This window comes from Danio rerio, chromosome 4, assembly GCF_049306965.1.
Source record: "Danio rerio strain Tuebingen ecotype United States chromosome 4, GRCz12tu, whole genome shotgun sequence".
NCBI lineage: Eukaryota > Metazoa > Chordata > Actinopteri > Cypriniformes > Danionidae > Danio > Danio rerio.
In genome coordinates, this window is record NC_133179.1 from 22,164,383 (window position 1) to 22,185,707 (window position 21,325).

General features: G+C 37.4%; 1 protein-coding gene across 10 annotated transcripts in view; it reads right to left on the reverse strand.

Moving 5' to 3' along the window:
- Positions 1-17,774, reverse strand: part of ppp1r12a (protein phosphatase 1, regulatory subunit 12A) — a 95,086-nt gene extending 77,312 nt beyond the window's left edge. For 9 of the 10 annotated variants that reach the window (XM_021474999.2, XM_073945940.1, XM_073945939.1 and 6 more), the window contains exon 1: positions 17,435-17,725. In XM_021474999.2, coding sequence (XP_021330674.1) covers positions 17,435-17,671 — 237 coding nt within the window. In that variant the 5' untranslated portion in view covers positions 17,672-17,725. Of the gene's footprint in view, positions 1-17,434 lie in introns of all 10 variants that reach the window. The other variant, NM_001003870.2, reaches the window with a different exon arrangement.
- Between the last annotated feature and the right edge of the window lie 3,551 nt (positions 17,775-21,325).

Below are 21,325 nucleotides of genomic sequence, written 5' to 3' on the forward strand. Positions count from 1 at the left end.
TCTGGACACACTGACAATCTGTCAGGTTACTTTGTTTGTAGTGTTGGTACCTTTTGCTGGGTTAATGTCTGAGCTAGGTGGCCTGATACATCATGTGGAATCAATGTTGGCTATTGGAGGAAGAATGCTTAGATTTAGACTGTGAGAACAAAGACATAAGTAACCAAGCAAACAATTCAAGTGGGAACACAAATAAGCCGGCTGTAATTTCATTGCATTTTTCAAATGTCTGTAAACGATATGGATTATCAGACCCTGCACTACTGAATCCCCTCAGTGGTGAGTGACAAGTAATGTGAAAATGGTACATCACAAGTTCCGGTTTCTCTTTGTGGAATAAGAAAACAGACTACTGCCCCTTGCGGGTGAGGAAAGACATGTCCCCTCACAAAGGTACAGACAGATGTTGTTCATTTGGTATGTGGTAGACGCAGCATTTGAATTTTTTAATCAACACTAGTTTTACAGCGTTGGCTTGATGTGTCTTTGGCTTAAAGTGCAAGTTTTGCACTACATTCTTTTCTTGTAAAAATTGGATGACTTCTGCCCAAAGATGCACACAGGAGCTCTGAACTGATCAACAACCGTTATAACAGGAAATACTGATAAGCAATAAAGGCACTGGTGTGGTCTCGACATATGTATGAAGTTGCTTTTGAAGAACACAATTAATGGTCAAGCTAGGTTTGAGAGCTTGCAGCAATGTCAGCACCTATGATCTGTCAATCTCCAGAGAGCTGCTTAAATTGAAAGTCCCTGAAAGACTAGGCTAGGAAAAGCTGAGAGCAAGCTGACTGTGTGGCTTCCTCCACAGACAGAACTACTGCCAATGATGACAGGACATAGATCACTGTGAGGAAAAAAGGCTATGAAAGGGGGAAAGCAAGCAAGTGAAAGGGAATTTCATGGTTATTTAGAATTTTCAAGCGACATGTGTTTAAACTTTGGAAAACGTAGTTGTAGAAGAGAGTGAAAGTGTATTTGGATGCATTATTAAGCATTTGACTTGTATGAGGACAGGCATGTGTAGGTCATTTTTGAAGGGGATGTGAAAAGTTCTAAGCTATTTCAAAGCCAAGTGGTGTTCTGAAAAAACAACTAGAGCCTCTCTCTAAACATTTTAAAGATTATCTTTAGCTTAAGGTTGTACGATAGTGTCAACTTTTGTCGATCCTTCCATCACCCTTCATGTCAGTAATGTCAAGTTCTTGCACAGTTTAACAATGACCCTTCAACTACGCTACCATCCACGTCCTAACGATACACCCTTCCCAAGAAAATCCAGCATGTTGGCACTAAGATTATTCAAGTCTGCTCCAAAAATACAGATATATGCAAATTGTGCTTATTAAGAGCCAACTGCAGAGGTGACTGAAGACCACTTGTAAACTCTTTGTGAGGAAATGAAAAAAATAAACACCTACTTCCTGTTCCACTCTGACAAAGGGTTTTTTTCAACACCCTTTCCACTTGCTTAACTGACAACTCCCCTCCACCCATTACTGTCTGATAAGCCCACGCTCAAACAAAATGACAAAAGAACACACCTAATAAATACACAAAAATAAGACACAAAAGCTTTGAAGGTCACAAGCAGCTGACCTTCACACCAAATCACTGCTGCGCCACAGCAAATTTGGATTTGGAATTTGTGTACATGTTTTTCCCTCGTCCACTTGTATTCCTCATATCCAATCTGTGAAAAACCCAAACAAGCATTCCAACATCTGGTGACCGCAAGGTACAAGCTCTAAACATTTGATTGGCTCCATCTGGACAAGAGCACGATTCATAATCACGTCAGCTCGCATGACGTTCCACGCCCACATGCACTGACAGTCATTAGTAAATTGCTAAGATGCTGACCACTGCTGACATTCCTCCAGTGTGACTCAACTATCGTGGATGTAATAAAACACCTCATCACTGACTGAGTGCCTACCTTCACAAGATTGACAGTGATAGGTAATAAATGTTTAGTCAGGGTCACACATTTACCATCAAAAGCGATTTTTAAAACTCTAATGGTGAACAAAAAGGTACAACAACATGTCTAACAAATCTAGTGCTGTTGCGGCTTCTCCATGTCTATTTTGGCCTTTGTAATGCAGAATACTCAAGTGTTTTACTCATACACAACAGTAACTGACCTTACACTGCATCTCTTTATCATACTAGAAATATGTTACTCGCAAATCATATCATTTAGTACAAGCATCTTTGACTGACCACAATGAGAATTAGGATGAATAGGATGTGTTCCAGTGATGCAACGAAGAGCAAATTTTATGTTTGAGTGGGCCGTAAGCAGCAAATCTAAAGCTGTCAGCCTTACACAGTTTGAAAAGATGCGTGGCATATCGTTACGGTCCTCTACAAATAGTTAATCTCAATTTTGTAAATAAGCTGCTCTGAACTGGCTCTTTGAAAGCGGTTCCTCACTTCCCAAAAAAGTGTGTTTGAGCAGTTTTATAAACACATTAGAGAAATAAATTTCAGGTAGGGCATTCTTTTTCCCAGAAGTGCTTGCTTTAATGTGCTTCTTGGAAGTTTAGGAGATATTTTTTTAGAAGACCTTCACTATAATATCTAAAAACACTGAATAAATTATGTTAATTCCAACAGATAGCTTAGCTAAATGTATCCCTGAAACCCATGAACATTAACAGAGACAAAAAACACTGCGCTGAAGGTACTAGGGATGTGCAAACCTACAGATAAAAGTTGTTTTCTCCTCTATAGAGTATTCTGAGGTAGCCACTGCCATCAAATTTTGTACCCCCCCTCTGCCTTCTGACAAAATCAGGCACATAGTCATGGCTTCCGACAGACCCCAAAAGTGATGGTCAAATACATTGGTCATGTATTTAATTGCACTTAATGTTTGCCTTTTTAAAGATTAACATGATTAGACAGACTACAAGAATAATGCAAAATGTGTTTATTTCAGGTGGCAAAGATGTCATGATTGGGACACCACCTCCAGCTCATTTTGAGCCAGTTAAAACCCTGCTTATCTAGTTAAAGGGTTGCTTGTATAATTGGTCTGGTTATGAACTCCCCTGACCTCAGTCCCACACTTCTTAGGCCAAGCATTAAAAAGACACATTCTTGAGTTCAAAACATGATGTCTACAGGCTAAATACTGCTGCTAGATGAATTGTGAATTCCTTATTAAAATGAAAATTCTGCCATAATTTCTACAAACCAATTTGATTTGTTTTTTCAGTTGGTCACATAAGAAGGTAAACTGGAGAATGTTGTAAACCTTTAACAACTGACTTCCATAGTACTTGCTTTTTCTATGATGGATGGTTTCCTATGGTAACCACTGGTTACGTGTTCCCAACATCCTTCAGTATACCTTCTTTTGTGGTTTGGAACAAGCCAAGAGTCATGACAATTTGAGTGAACTATCGCTTTAGGTGTTATTGCTAGAGGGAGGCCACATTGATCACTTTCAAGCAGGACCACAGAAATGTAACGAGCAGCAAGTAGTTAAGAATCATCATTCTGAACTATCCTTGGCCAGCCAGAGCGAAAGCCCTTCACTCACAGCCAGTTAAACAAAAAACAAACTTAAAATGGAAAACCTAAACTGATGTCATTCTATTTGGAACCAGTACAAAGGACATACCTTTTATTTGAAGCCTGAGCTGAGAGATTTCTTAGTTCTTTGTGTTTTGTTTTTAAGAACTTTCTTGGAATTTCAAGCACTATATGAAACGGCAGCCATTTGTAATCATGTATAAAAATCACATTAGACATTATGAAGTCCACTTATTCAATCCCTTGATGCATCTCAGTAAGTGAACATGAAAGATGTACACTCAGCAGATATGCAAGAATAACCTATGCATTGCAGGAATCAAAATCCCATAACTCAGCAGAAGATGCTCTCAAACCTTTTAACGCACTTTTCCACTGGCATGGTTCTGCTGTTAGTTCCCATCCAGCGCCAGTTCTCAAACCAGTCTTGGGTCTACAAAGTGAACCACTTAAGTTCAGAATGAATGCAACAGGTACAAAAGCAACAATAGGTTCCACATGGAAGACTACATGCTTTATTAGAAAGCTTTTAAAATGGTCAATACTTTTTGGATGGTTTCCTAGAAGCTTTCTCTCCAACAAGTGGCAAGTGGTCATTAGCCTTCACATCACAGGATCACAATAAGCAATTAGACAGCCAATCATAGCACAGCACACGTTTGTTGTGGATTGCATAATGCTTGTAATTGTGCACAAAAGGTTAAGACAAATCAGGTGGGCTTTAGGCTCTAAAGCATTCCTCAAGAATTCTAGTGCATCAGCAATTCTCAAGTAAACCAGTTTGAACCTGCAGTGACGCTCGTCTGAAATTGTTCACCTGCTCCACCATGCAGTCATTCAAACCAATGGAGGACATTCCACAGGTTGGTAGAAACTAAATAGTAATAAATTAATCAAATTACAAATATACAATAGACGACTCCGAGAGATGTTGGTACTTAATCAGACCTACAGTCCACATTGATAGATTTTACGAAAGTTCAAACGGTGCAGACATTGGCATTCACACATCCAGTACATGATGGAATCAAAACTACAAAGCCAAGAGTGGTCTTAATTTCGGTATTCCACTGAGAATAAAAAAATCTAAATGGTGTGGAAGTTAACATGTTCAGAGAAAACAGATGACACAACCCTGTAACTCCACTTCAACAGACTTCCTGCCCTTGATTATGGGTTCCTTTCAGACAACCAACCGAAAATATCTCAACACCGCCAACCTGACATGGGCAAACCTGCTCATTACAAATTGTAAAACATGAGCTGTTGATGTGCTGGTTTCTAATATTAGCCTGTCAATCAAATACGCAGACTTCGATGATGACGCAAACCCATAGTGAAGGCCAAGTATAATTTCATTTCACGCTCAAAAAAAAAAAATATTGCACAGGAAAAAGGCCAACACAATAAAAATCTCAATAGAACAGATTGCTAACCTTTGATTAAAACCGGTACCATTGCTGATCTGTCTTGACAACCCCCTCAGACTTCCTCGTAAACAATAAATAATTAAGTGGCATGCAAATTACATGTCCATTACATATGCATGAGAAACCCGGTGATGGGATGGACCCCATCAGAAACCAATTTCAAAACAATTAACATGAATTATTTAAGAGAAAATGGCATCATAACATTTGGATTTACTGAACCAGAAAAATGGCAGTACGAATGGTTCAATAAGCCACCTACAATGATAAATCCAACCCATAAATGTCAAATCTTTATCGCAAAACCACTGACCTGTCTTCAGGGTTTACCAGAGTCTTGCAATAACTATTTTTCCATAGTTATGCCATCGTCAAAGTAAAAACACATGTGCTGACATCAGTGTTTGGCTTACGGCAAAGCATGTTTAGCGCCAACCAAAAGGAAATAAGGGCCCACACACCTAATTTATGTCAAGACTGATTTCCTTAAGTCCTTTACTCGTATATAGACAGGGAGTAAATATGACTCCATCACCCTTTTACAGAACGTTACCATGTCCATCATCAGCCAAACTGAGATTAAGGTTTAGTGGAAATGGAATTTAAATTGCACAATGCAAATATGGAGTAGTCTTAGAAAAACAACCCACAATTTAATTTGTGTTTAGCAAGATAGAACATTGTGTCATGCATTACTAAAAGTTACAATTGTAGTATTTTTTGTTTTATATGATTCCAGAATGTTCATATTACTATTATTCTAGCAGAAATGATGGTTGCTATGATAAGTTTTTGAAAAGGATGAGCCTTTAACTCCTTTTAGAGAACAAGCTATGAACAGAAGCACATCTCCCTCTTTCCCAGGAACGCTGGCTAATTTAAGGTCCATTTAAGTCCAAATTACCTTGACCTGGTTTTAGATTTCAGGCCCTGATACAAACCTTCTTCTGCTTAGATCAGATATGTAGTATCCTACAGCGCTCTAGTTAAATCTTTCAGTAATATGAAAATTTTCAGGGATTTAAACCAATTTCTGTCAGGAATTTAAAGCCACAGTTCAAAATAAAACACTTTCTGTGACTTTTGTCTGCATTTGTCTTATGGAGTTCTGGAGAAAGAAAAAAAAAAACAGGTTTATCTCGGTATACTAAATAAACTTGGCAAAGATAGCAGATTTGATATTGGCAGTTCTCCAATAAGAGTAGATGCACAACACAAGCTATCTTTTTAATATGCACAATACAGCTAGCCAAAGAAGACTGGGCTGACTCGCAACATAGAGAAAGATGAACAAAGGTTCACAATAATGCAAAGAATCCCAAGGAGTGTTTCTTTGAATATCTACACCAGATATCAGCTCTGACATGCCAACTGTATGGCTTAACACACAGCTGGGAATGTAAGGATTCACAATGCATGCTGAGATAACCACGTTGTAGTAGTCTGAGTGATGAAAGAGTTGTAAAAAGAATGGAATTCTAACAAAAATTCTGTCATTTACTCCCTTTGTGTTGTACCTTTCTATTTTCCACATACAAATTATATTATAAACCAAGTTTTCTAATAACAATGCCTACAGAAGAATCACTTGTTTAAAAGACACTTATGATACATACTCAAAAAGTGCATTGTTAATAAAATGTTATGCATGTCTTACATAAGGTTTTTCATCAGTTTCTGCAATCAGACCACACATGGTCATCCAAGAGACATCACCACTTCTACAAAGATTTAAATTCAATTTAGTCTCACAACCACTTTTGTAGACACTTATATTTCCATGTTGTGTTCATTTTTATTTAACTTAACCAATTACCACATGAGTACAGAATAATCTCACAGAAATATTTACTGCAAATACTCAACTTAATTAATTAAGGGAGTCTGGAGTAAAAACGTTATTAAGCGTGTTATTAAACGTGTCATTTTCAGATTTAGCACCATTTACTACACAGAGATTAAAATAACTAAGAAACTATGCAAATAGCTGCCATTAGAGCAGAATGATTAACTTTAATTTCATTATGATGTGATTAAATCATCTGCAAAAATGAAAGCAATTCTGATGAGCTAGTCAGTGAACTAAGACAAACTATAGTAAATGCAGCTGCATCAGAAAGCATGTAGAGGATGAAGATTTACTACAGATTACAAAACCGGCTTTACTGACAAAATGCGCATGACAAATCGCCTTCGATTAATTGGTTAGCACTATAAGTATGGATACCTTGCTTTAAATGATCCTGTGTTTGGTCAGTAGGTGAAAACTAGCTGATCTTGTGACTGATTGAACGTTTTCAATCACATTAGATTGAATGAGATTGAATGAGCTTTGAAAGAGTCTCATGCTGTGTTCACAGCCGATGTGGAAGAAGAACAAGCGCGAGTGATTTACATGTTAATAAATCACAAAGGTGCGAATAGACATCCTGCAGCGCGATACATGGGAATTGAGCGTTGTGTGCGTTTGATGCCCAAACCTATTCGCGCCGCGTTAACCAATCAGAAGCTTGCTCTTGTGGGTGCGTGATTATGACGATGCGCCTGTTGTTGGTGTCCCGGGGGAAAATCCTCCTGCACACACTAACAACAGTTCATCAAACTGGGCTTGGCTCAGTCACCAGGTAGACAGAAGCCCTGCCCATTACGCGAATCCGCATCTGTTGCGTAGTGAATTTGATGCGCGAATGAAGCGGATTTGATGAGCGAATGAAGCAGATTTTGACGTGTGATTGAAGAGAGTAAACTCAAATGTTCATGCGGCTATTTACCCGCGATTTATCCGCACATTCCGCTGGTGTAAACACAGCTTAAGGGGGCTCTCACCTGTAGATTAATTGTTTTGTTCTGAAACAGGGATTAAAAATGTTGCACTTTGTTCTTGTTCCTCATCATGGCTAATGCGGATGTGCACCTCTCGAAAAATGTAACTAGATATCGCAACAACGCATAGCACAAGCTCTGTGATTGGTCAGATTGGTAGCAGTGACGAGTGTGGGCGGTGCTGAGAGCTGAGAGCCCAATGGAGCGATTGTTTACCAGTGTCAAGTCCCATGAAGGATCTCCGGATGGAGACTTTTGTTTTGCGTTTACCTTATGATTAATTTTTATTGCAAGTCCGGAGAGAGTTTTAGCTATTTGTACATTAAGGTAGTGTTAAGAAAAGAAAAAAAACACCAGCGAAGAAACTTGACAAAGAGGAACATAAAATCCTACTGGAAGCTACATGTTTTGGAAGTGTTATTGCAGAAAAACACAAACAGCACGCAGAAGTATAAATGCACAGCATAAACCAGCCTTAAGGGATAAACAGTTCTCGTTAATAGTTCAGCATGCTTTCACCTTTGTATTTGACAAGAAACGCACATTTACTGGTAGGAACGTTATACCACCCTACTCATAATTCTCATTCATATAGCCATACATCCTATTACATATCCATAATACACGAGGCTGGTTTGTTAGCTAGTTGGATCATATTGCCTTCTCACTACAATCAATCTGCTCCAGAGTACGTTTTAATCAAGCAAAGACCACCTCATTCAGACGATCTTGGACTGATTGTTTCGGCACAGATAAGAGCGCAATTGCTGGATTCACATATGCCGAACGAACCGCGAACGAACAAGGGAAAAGCACCAGCTTCCGAATAAAATGTCTAGGTGTGAAAGCACCCTAAAAGTGGGCAACAGCAAAACATTTTATACAACATTTTCAACGGTATTTAGATTCATTCACTTGAGATCTGATTAACAGCATCTTAATGTTAGCAATGAAATCTTATATATAAAAATAACCTGTAAAAATAAAAAAGTTCTCAACAAGGAAGTGAATATGCAGAATATATTCATGGAATAATAACTTTGTGTTCCACATAAGCCAGAAGTCATGCAGGTTTTGACTGACATAAAGGTCAGCAAATGACGACAATTTTCATTAAAATACAGTCCTAGATGTCAAATATAAATTCAAGTGGCAACATTTCCTTGAGCTGCTGTGCCTCCTGATCTGTCATATCAGTTATCATACCATCTTTATGAATCACCTGTTAACAAGCCTGATGCAAATATTGTTGAACACAGAAAAAATGCGACAGACTCATGCAACCAGATACAGTCTGGCACCTCTGTCACAGACTGACACTTTTTTTTTTTTAAATGAACCTAAGGAAAGTATTGTATTGCATTAACTATGCCTCATCATATGATTCTGTTCGTGACGCCGTGAAGAAATGAGTAAAACGGTGTGCCTGGAGGTGGAGGCTGTTTTGGCTGGGGGTGTAAGTGACAGCTGAGGAATTCTGGGTCTGCCATGGTTTCCAATGAGAGACACGACAGGAATGCAGGCACAGGACGACACAGCCACAACCCTTCCCTCCCGACACACACGAGTGCATATCTTCACCTACCTCCTTACTGAAACCCATATAAAAGCCTGACCTCACCGATGACAGCACTGCAGACAATTCCACCAATGCCGTAAATGACACGTTTCGGACCTAAAGGTTGCCGCCAGACGGCACTTCCATTCCAGGTCAAAGAGACTGCAAAATTATGCGTGCGTAATTCATTCGCATGATTAATATCACACTTACGAAAACCTAGTCCTTGGAAAACATTAAGGAACAGTCTTGCAGACACCAACGCTTTAAGCCTCAAGCGTAATCTGCAGTTTCTCGCCTCTATTTGCATACCGCCTCCACAAAGTTGTTGAGCCACTAGAAATTTAGCCTTTTTTTTTCTTCAAGTGGTTAACTGCAATGATTATATACATGAAAGATGCACCATATTTCTGTCAACACTCTTATCTGGGAGAAGATTGTAAAAGCATGTTAATCTAGGTCAAATTTCAACCTCAAACTGGGAAAAAATGGCTCAAAGATGAAAAGGGGTTAGAAGCAGTTTTACTATAAAAAAAAAAAGACAAAAAAAGTTGAAAACTGTTCGATCACTATATTTTTAATTGATTAACAGAAGAAAACAGTCATTTAATGACATTGAAAAGGCTGCAAGTACAACACTGTATCACCAAAAAACAAATTAACTGAACTCTTTTCATAGACATATTTAATGTATTTATACATGTATAATGTAGGACAATAATTATAAAGCATGTTCATGACAAGCTTTGCAAGATTCACTCATTTATTGATAGTTTCCCATTTTTAAAAAACTTTTTTTTTTTTGCATTTGCACAACAGGCACAGGAAATAAGGGCAAAAAAAGAGGAAGGACATCACAATGTGATGCAAGCCAGATTCAAACTGCTATTGCAGTGTGATCACATTTGTCAGATTAAAACAAACCCTACTGCAGTTTATATTAGTAAGCATACATTCTGCCAACCAAACACTGGTGTACACCATACAAGACTACCGAGATCTATGAAAACAATCATCATAAGAGCCTTAAAATTTTTGGGGTTCGTATCTTAGATTACAGACTTAAAATGACCAGAGACCTCATGTATCAACGCTGTGTACGCACAAAAACTTTGCGTACGTCACGTTTGGATTTACTAACGATGAAATGAACGTGAGAATGTGCATTTGTCCACACCAACTTCATGTCTGGCGTACGTGCATTTCTTGTGTGTGTTTGTTTTATTTCCATTGGCGACTCCTAGAGGCAACTGTGTTAAATTGTACACAACAAAGTATCTTTGAGCCGTGCAATGGCAGCTGTATGAGACGGGATCATCCACATTTCTAGCAGGTATATAAGGTTTCCATACCATGCAGTTGACCGGCCAAACATTAAAGCGCAATTTGCAGCCATTGGCGGTTTTCCCAATGTAATCGGAGCAATTGACTGCATGCACATTGCTATAAAGGCGCCATCTGAATTTGCAGACATGAATGGGAAACATTTCCATTCAATATATGTGCAAATAGTATGTGATGCTCATATGCGCTTAACATAATACACACACTTATTAATGATTCCTACTTGTAATCCTCGTGATGAAGAGTATGCAAAATCAGATATGTAGTGGGGGAAAAACAAATAAATCCATCAGACACTGGATTCAAACCGAGTTCATGATCGCTAATGTCAAAATATGTTGCCATGCGCTTCACGAGCTACGCCACTCACGCTACCGTTTACCGCTCTTTTTAGTTTTACCACTTTTTAAAATTTTACACCTTTACATCGGACCATTTCTTTTTTTAATTTACTCATTGTGCGACGTTCAGACCCAACTGCGTTAACTGCGATAGCTTAATTCTCCCACACAATTTTTTTTTCTTTTGCTATTAATTCTGGAGGACAAACTTGCAAATAACACCGTTTTTCTCTGGTTTACCTAGGAGCACCTACAATTCACATTCTGTTCAAAGTGTCTCTTTCAGCTTGCTTTTGCCATTACTTTTTCGTTTGGTTTTGCCAAAGTAGAGTCATTAGCATATTCATATGGGGGAGGAGGCAGGGAGGGGTTTTGCGCTCGTGCATGTGCACTCAGTTTCACTTTAATTCGCATGCACAAGGAGAATATGTATGGGATTCTGCGTACGCAGTGTTTCATACATCTGAATTTTTTACTGCTCATGCACATTTACAGCTTTGAGCGTACGCAATGTTTTAGTATGAATTCAACACAAGTCTTCGTACATGAGGCCCCAGGACATATTGTATGACTTTCTTTTTTTTGGACTAAAAGAGAAAGCAAGAGACATAGACTACATGTGAACATAATGCAGGTTGCAATATCCATGTGCAAAACCAAATAAGCCATGGCATTCAAACAAAATGACTGACTCAGAATATTAATCCACACTCTTTAAATGAACAACAAGCAACATAAGCCAAGGCCAGATTTCTTAACTATGAGATTGAGCAGTGCAGAATGTGGGTTGACTGGCTGCTAAAGTTAGCGTTCTTGCACTCGCCTGCAGGCCAGTCTGCACGTGATATATATAACCCCAGCCGTAGAGCTACGACAGTCACTGGAACCAGCACACTCCGTCCCTCCCTGGATAAACACAGCAGCGCGCTGAAAGTGAGGTCACTACCTGTCCCAGCAAAGATGAGATGAAACCGTCCCAATTGGGGACAAATGGCATGAGCTCATTTTAGTCCCTTACACATGAATGGGATGAATCAAAAAAATCTCAACTGTGCATCAAGTTCTGCCAATAAAATGAAAAAGAACAATACATACATTAGTTTGTGCGAGTAAAAAAAACAATAAAAACCTAATTGTGGCTCCATCGCAACATTGCCGTGAGTAAACTACTTCGTAGGGGACACAGATGTCCATTTCCTGTTTCTAGAGTATGCGTGTGACATTGGAGATCTGCTCGGAGAGCCTAAGGCGAGCAAAACATTGAACCAAGGTAAATGAATGTATATAACACCACATGACTCCAATCCTTTATATCTCAAAGTCAAGCTTAGGATTGTAAACTGGCTTTGAGTGCAACTCTAAAGTTACATAAAAGGGAATGGTTTAAAAAGGTCTGCAGTGCACAAATACGGTCATGCATTTAAATAAGAGAACGTAATAAAAGTGTAATTAATCATTCTGAGTAACATTCAGCTTGTTAAATCCTCGGCTTTGTCTAGTGGTGTGTAGGGCTGTAAATTGAATGCTTCATCACAATATGCTGTGACACTGATTCTCTTTGCCAGCAATACAACATTTGCCCATTGCCTTGATAAAATTTGATTAAATTAGAGGTCTTCAATCGATTTTATCTGCTTATTATCCCAGCACTACTAATGTAACCTAAATAAAAGATGGACATTTAATTCAATGTAAAATTGCAAATACTGTTTCCCATTTCGCACATAAAAGCCCATGAGATCATCAAATGTTTGATGATATCCCTAGTCAGGCAATAAGAAATAAATATACAGTGAGAAAAATCTTGCGAGCTGACTGTACTCTTTAAACTGCATAAATATAGTACTCCTAAAGCCTGGTTTATACTTCTGCGTCAAGTGATCGACGTCACCCATGGCACATGCAGTGTGTGTAGCTGTGCATTTATATTTCTGCGCGCTTTTTGTGTTACTCTGCAATAACACTTCCGAAACGCCAGCTGGCAGTAGCTGTTTATGTTCCTCTGTGTCGAGTTTCTTTGCAGGTGTTTTGTTTTTTCTGAATGCTTCCTTAAATGTACAACTGGTTTAAACTTGCATGTTTTGAGGCAGTAATCGGCGGACGTGCAACAACTTTAACCATGAGGTAAACACAAAAACAACAGCCTCCATCGGGAGCTCCTTCGTGGGACTCCACACTTGTAAAAACTCACTGCATCAGGTTTGCGCAGCTCTCGCCTCCGCCCACACTCATCAGCGCTACAAAGCTGACCAATCACAGAGCTTGTGCTACGCATAGCTGCGTCGTTTAGTTACAGTTTTTGAGAGGTGCTTGTTAGCGACGCCAACAGCCATGGCGAGGGCTATGCGTCCACACGTAGGCTGCGCTGAAGCATACGTTTTGCGCTTGAACCTTCTGCGAAATTTGATAGACATAAACATATATGGTCTAAGACAACGGTCTTTCTGAGAAAAACATAACTATCCTATCTTTCTCTATGATTTGCAAAAGCCGCCCACTAAAATGTCATCAACTGTAACAAAACTTCCTTAAAAAAATTGGTAAGGTATATTTAAATCAAGAAACAGTCAATTAATGATGTATTAAAAGACTTTATGTAAGGATCAGAACAAAAATACGAATAAATCGTGATGTTAAATTTTTAGACCATCACTAGCCTGCAAACCAATTAGTTTAACTAATTTGTCCAAAAAAATTTAAATAATTACAATTTAAAACAATTCAGCTTGGTCCATTAGTCTTAAATAGATTTCAAAAGGGCAAAATAGGCACGTTTCATTTTTACACAAGTAAAAATGTCATTCAGTGTGTGTTGACATTTTAGTTTCACAAAAGTTTGAAATATGCAATTTCACAGTGCAAACACCAAACTGTCTTGGACCCATAGATTTACTCTATAATAAAATATCAGATACATTTTATAGGCTGTATATCACATCAATCAAATGATTAATATTATTTACTGACTCACTCATATCAATGAAGTGTTAAACCTCTAGTACAATGCAAGGGCTGTGCAATATGAATATATTGTGTGTAAAAAAAGAGTCTTTTTCCATATTATGCTCTGTCGATTGTGTTGTGATGTTAAAAATTACAGTTTTTGGTAATAGTAATATTTTTTCATGATCACAATCATAATCACCATTATGAAGTGCATGCAGGCAAAAACAGGATGAATTTGCAAGCTTGAAAGTTCAATGTTTACATTTGGCATCTTTTTTAGCAATATGGTATGCTGGGCTTGTGACCATTAGCTTTTGAAAAGCGATTTGTATTCATTTCATATTTCTACATTCTCCAATATTTGTCCTAAAGTTCGAAATGAACTAGGGAAAAAAATCACATATGAATGAGTTCATTTTTGAGCATACTTTATAATGTAAAAAAGAAATAGAGTCCTTTCTATGTGGTCAATATAAGGATTGGTTTGTCACATCCCTGAGCCTTATTATGTACCGGTTTCCAAATGTTAGCTTCAGACTTTTATAAAGAATAAAACTATATCCTTCCTCATATTCTAAACCTCAACTGTATAAAAAAATGAACTACAACATTATTTATATAAAATACTATTCTGTAAAGGCTAAAGAAATGAATACAGAGTTATATAAATAATTGGATCAGTATAGCATCGGCAGATTATGCTGGAAAAAAGCTGCAAACATAAAATCTGACAAGAAAAGACAAAAATAAGATTCTCACCCATTCAAAAAGTAATTTTAATAATCTTTCCTGATGATCCTGCAAGTCACATAAAATGACAATATTAACTGCAGTTTATTATTTACAAAATAAAGACACCTGTGCTTTACTTTTGCGGCCACATGCAAAAGTTCTCATTTCGCATTGACGCAATCATATAAAAAGCAAGTCATTTTTACAGAGCACCCAGATGCACATCATTTATATACAAAATGCCTTCAGCACAACTAAACGCGTGCGTCTTTAATAGCGTGTTTAAAAACAAATACCATTCGCTATGAACTCACTGCCGGCCGGTCACATGCTAAAACTCTCCGCTGCCTCACACGTCCACATACATAAACACACGGAGCAGACCCAATAGAGAAAAAGAGCCTCTCCAGTCATCGGTAGGTCTCAAGAGCTGCATCCAAATTCTTTCCTCCCCCTGCCTGAACACCGGCCCAAAAAAAGGCAAGTGCTTTTAAACGCATGAGCCTGTACAGACAACCTCCTGCAGTCACTTACAGCCACATCAAACTCTCTGCGGTGCTTTACAATCTTCTATCCAGCTCAAATACTGTGACACTTGTGGAGCTAACAACTACTGAATATATTTGTGATGTCAAGCTTAATTCTAAAAGCTTAGATAATATGCATGAGACGATAACGGTTTTCAAGGTATACGGCGGTTTGGAAAAGTCAAGGTTTTACAATTACCAAAATTTTCTGCTATACCGTTCCTAGGGTATATGTAAGATTTTTATTTACTTTTTGTAAAGAATTCTGTGATTTTAAAAACAAATGAAGACAGCAGAAGTCAAGGATTCATTTGAATTATTCAGCCTGACATGTTTACTGCTCCAAAATATTTGAAATGTTTGTGAAAATAAAATATATTGTCTTCAAAAGTTTTTTACCCAGACATTTAAAAAGAACATATATTAGAGCAGTGATCACAATACTGTGAAACCGTGATATCTTTATCCAAGGTTATCATAACGTCAGAAACTTAACTCATACCAGCCCATGACTATAAGCTAATTTGAATTTCAACAAGAGGGCTAAGTAATGTTTACATCAGACCGTGAACATGTTGATTGCGCCAGCAATGCTCAAATATGTAGTTTAGATAGTTTAGAATACGTTAGAATTACGACCAAATCAGGGTCATAGTAGTCAATGTTTTTATGTTAACCTTATTTACATACATTTCTAAACAAATTCATATAGCTGACTGACTATTAAGAACTGCCACTAACAAACATCCATCTTTTATGCATAGTTTCACAAAAATCAGTGGCATGTTATAAACTGAGCAACGAAACTAATGCGACACATATCATTAAAGATATTTACAGTCTAGCTAAGAATTCTGTATTTTAAAGTGACGGTTTACTAACAATGAAAATTGGGATTGGTAAACTTAAACAGTTTTAGAACTGACAGCAATGTCAGTCATTGTATGAAAAAAGATGCATTGAAGAGTAGTGGTGATTAGTGTAATTGTGCCAGTAACACAAAAAAAAGTTGTTTAAATACAAAAGCTCACAAAGAGAAAATACAAACATTAACTTGTAAATATGATCCATCTAGGGTCGTAAATTCAGCCTTTTAATATCACCCTCATTTACATTGACTCAAATTCAGCTGTAAACACGCAGACTTTCATCTTTCTTCGTCAGAAAAACAAGTTTGCTCAAAAATTAGCAGCAAGTTGAACAGCTACACGGTCTTAGAAACAACGTAGTAAAGTGACAGTTCATCCAAACAATGAATAACAATTGGTGTAACTTCATCAAGACAATTTTAGTTCCAAACTTTATATCCTTGTTATTGCACCTGTATATCTTGAGGTGAGTATTAATAACCGACGGCGTCGCTGCCTTCACTGTATGGATATGATGTCATATAAATGAATGGAGCTGTCAGTCACCTAACCCTCATTTTCTGTGTTACAAAAAGCAAAAATAAAATCGGTTTGGAACAACATGAAAGCTAGCAAAGCATCACAACATTTTACTTCTTAACTTCTTTACAATTATTAATTCTGCAATCAGTCTAGTTTTATAATATTCGACCTTTCACACTGAAGTCAAGTTGGACAGAGTTTTTCCTCCATAAACGCAACATTTTGGGTCAATAATCTGCAACGCAACATACGTGTCAACTGGAAAGCCTCTCTCCCAAATACACAACCGTGCTAACTGGTTGCTATGCACTTATGTAGCATAATTTCAATGGTGACCAGCGCATCAAAACACATTTACAAGTCGGCTCCTTAAATTTACATTAAACACAACTCATACACATTCATTAATAAGTTTATCCATGAGTTAATAACCTGTAAAATTACTGACACATAAAACTCTATGATCTGAGCGGCTAACAAGCTAACCAGCAGCTAACACATACACACAAACACCCTAGAATCAACCCGACAGTCATTTCCCCCCCTTCACACACTCATTTGCACATATGTTATTATTCTAAGATGCCCGAACCAGCACGGAGCACATAAAAAACAAATATCCATTTCGATCACTGTCCGATTAGCTTCAGCGGCTACGCGGTTCCGCAAAACGGCCCGACGAAGATGGTGATGATGATGATGGTGGTGGAGGTGTCGAACTGAGTAAACACAACCCAAAATGCACAGGTCGTCCTCACACACAGGCCAGTCCGTAACGCAACGCTCTTCTTACCTGGTGCAGAGCGGTGAGCCCGTCCACATTGGCGTAGTTGATGTCGGCGCCGCGATCGAGCATTCGCAGCACCTCCTCCGTGTCTCCGCTCGAGCAGGCGGCCAGAAACACGGCGCCATCGTCGAACTTCACCTTCGTCTTCTTCTTCTTCAGGAGGGGCGGCTCGAGGTCCGTCTCCGAGCCTATCCAGCGCTTTAACTGCTCGTTCCGCTTCTGCTTGGCGTCCGCCATCTTCATCCCCTCGAGCCTGGCGCTTCTTATCTGTCTCGGATGGAAGATATACTTTATACTGCCACTATCCCGACTCGGCGCGCTGGGGCGTGGGAGGGGACGGTACGGTACGAAAGAGAGGGGGGTGACTGGTGGTGAACAAACCTGGTTACGTCGAGATATCGCGAGAATGTGCGACGTCACAGCTCCGGATCTGCAGCATGACGTCATCTTTATGGGGCAATACCATACAGTCTTTGGGCAATTATTACATTCTCTTATGTGAAGTAGAACATAGGAGAATGATTAATTGGCTTGTTTTGACGGAGAAATTTCATATATTTCTTTACATCAGAATTGTATTATTTATATTTTATGTGTTTTCCCTCTCTCTTCTTTCTGTTTATCCTAAATGGATGTTGTGTAAAGGATTGTGTAAGTTTACTGTATGTTTTACATTGTTGTATCAAGGGCATGGAATTGGCATGGACGGAGGGGACATATCCCACACCAATAACTGAAATGTCCCCACCAATAATTGAATTGCCTTCAAAATAAATAAATGCTTTGTCACCCCTTACTAACCGTGCTTAAAGAGTTAAATCCATAGACATGTATAATAGATAACAGGGATAAAATGGTTACATTTCATCTTGTTTTTTTAACTATATTTTTTATATGAAAGTGTATTTAATGTTTAATGTTGTGCTTCTATTTTAGATGTGACTTTTTAACATTCTGTAAGGGGTCTACAGATGAAAAATTTTGGCACATTTTACAGTAATGTTTATTAATGTGCATTGACCCTGTAAACAAATAAACTAAACTAAAAATACATCTCTAAATTTCTGTACATTCATACCTCCTCAAAGCCAGATTACAGTAAAATCATGTCAATTGACTTTTGCCGAATAGGACGTGCTTCATTAAATGTTATTTGTATTATTAAGTGTTTTAATGTTTTTACAAGCATGAAACAGAATTTGTGCTGTTTTGAAATTCTACTGTTCAATATAAAACATGAAAACATGCTTTCTTAAAATCACTAAAACTGAGTTATCTGCAGTGGTGGACAGAGTACTGAAAAATCAGTAGTGCATTTAGTGGACTTTCTATATTTGTTTGTTCCTTCCAACCTTCCATTGTTTGTTTGTCCTGTCCTTCTTTCATTTATTTGTTTATTCCTTCCTTCCTTCATTATTTGGGTCCTTCCTTTGTTCCTTCCTTCATTAGGTCATTTATTAATTTGTTCGTTACTTCCTTCCTTTCTTAGTATGTTCAGTTCTTCCTTGAATCCTTACTTCATTCATTTGGTTATTTGTTTGTTCGTTTTTTGTTCCTTTTTTCATTATGTCCTCTGTTCTGTCCTTCCTTCATTCATTTGTTCGTTCCTTTCTTCATTCATTTGGTCCTTTCTTCGTTCTTCCCTTAATTTGTTCGCTCTTTCATTCGTTCTTTCATTCATAATTTTTGTTCCTTCCTTCATTACGTCCTCTGTTCTGTCCTTCATTCATTTGTTCGTTCCTTTCTTTATTCATTAGGTTCTTTCTTCGTTCTTCCCTTAATTTGTTCGCTCATTCATTCGTTCTTTCATTCATAATTTTTGTTCCTTATTTCATTAGGTCCTTTGTTCATTCATTCGTTTCTTCCATCCTTCCTTACTTTCCTTTAGTCCTTCCTTGAATCCTTCATTCATTCATTTGGTCCTTCCTTCGTTCTGTCCTTCCTTCCATTTTTCATTTGTTCCATTTAGTGATTGTTTAAGGCTGTTTGGTGATTTTAGTCACCATACAGTTAACATCCTTTTTTTTTTTTTACAGTCAACATCTATTTGCTCATCAGTGACATCCAGTCTATCAAAAGTCTGTGCGTCAATATGTGTAAAGATTTTGAACACTTTCTTGGACATGTTTAATGCTTCCAAAAGGTTTGCTGCATTTATAAAGCACCCATGTGTTGATGTTGTTCAGTATCATGCGATTTACTTTCTATGTGCGATTTGATTGGACAGGAATCACAGGACTGATTTTTCTACTTTAGCCAATCACCATACACAAGAAATAAATAAAGTAGTGATTGCAGATTGAAGGAAAGTAGTGGAGTAAAAGTACAGATACTGCACTAAAAATGTACTCAAGGAAAAGTAAAAGTACAAATTTTTTAAACTACTTAATAAATTACAATTCCTGGGAAAAATATATATATGAAATAAGGGTAAAATATTACAAAACATATTATTTTCTAGCCTACATATATATATATATATATATATATATATATATATATATATATATATATATATATATATATATATATATATATATATATATATATATATATATAAACCATACTCTCATGCCTTCTTCCTCTCAGGGGGCTTTTTCAGTTTATTCGTGACAAATTGCTTTTGTATAATGTTATCATTGTTAGCAGTATTATTTATTATATCCATAATTATATTTGTTTTATTAAAAACAAGCTTAGATTTGTCCACCTGTCAGGTTTTAGACCATATGGGGCATAGCATGTGTATTTGGATATAACTTCGTTCACACTTCGTTATTATTGTGAATTTATTCGTTTGCTGGAAATTAAAACTGAATTTAGAAATAGTTCTAAAACAAATCTTTGTGCTTAACAAACGAAATTAATTATTTATAGGCTAATTGATGTCTGTGCGTACAAGGTTTCCCTATCCACGAGAGCGAAAGTGAAAGTAGATAATGAGAGGCCTTATCTCTCATTCTCGCGCTGCAGATGCTCTGTTTAACTGTTTTCTTGCTAGTGAAACACTCAGTTTTTCCATTTACAAAGTCATCATGTAAATAGCAAATGCACCATGGCGCAACGCAACTGGATCTTAAAGGGAATGGGAGATGAAACTCTGATTGGTTTATTCTCAAAGCACACCTATAACTCATTAAGAGAATAAGCTCAACCCTTTTAGACTATGCGCCATGACGCAAAGCAGATTTTTCCGTCCTTATATTAGCAAAAGTGGATTATGACAAGCCCTGAATGCGTTTGTGCCCTGCGCTTCGCACTTTGCGCAAAGATCGTCAAAATAGAGCCGTTAGTGTTTTTTATTATTTATTTTTCAAAAAAAGAACATTATAGAAAAATACATTAAAATTAATAATAACAGCTTTAACTGCCCCTTGTATTTAAACCATATAAAAAACTTTAATATTTTTGTATTTATATTAGCTTTATGTATTATAGTTACAATATACAAGCTATTATACACTGTAAAACCCAAAAAGTTAAGGTAACTCAAATGGTTTGAGGAAACCAATTGCAACAAACCATTTTTGATTGCAACAACCAAGTTCAAAAACTAATCCTAATGAGTACTGTGAACAGTTGAGTAAAAGAAGCAATTTGAGCACATTAAAACCCAACAGAGTGCTGAAAACCCGAAACTCCGTTTGAGAAAACCAATTGCTATTGGAATTAAAAAATGAATCTACATGCGTACTGTAAACTTAATTAACTCATTACCTTTAACAATGAGTTTAAAACTCTTTTCAGATGAGTAGAATTAACTTTCATAAAATTTTGAGTTAACTACACTCATTTTATCTGATAAAGTTGACTGTTGGGTTCTAAAGTGTAGTGGTGTTTTTTATTATGCTTGTGAGGAATAATTGATTGATGACAAGGCGTTCAATTATTAGAAAA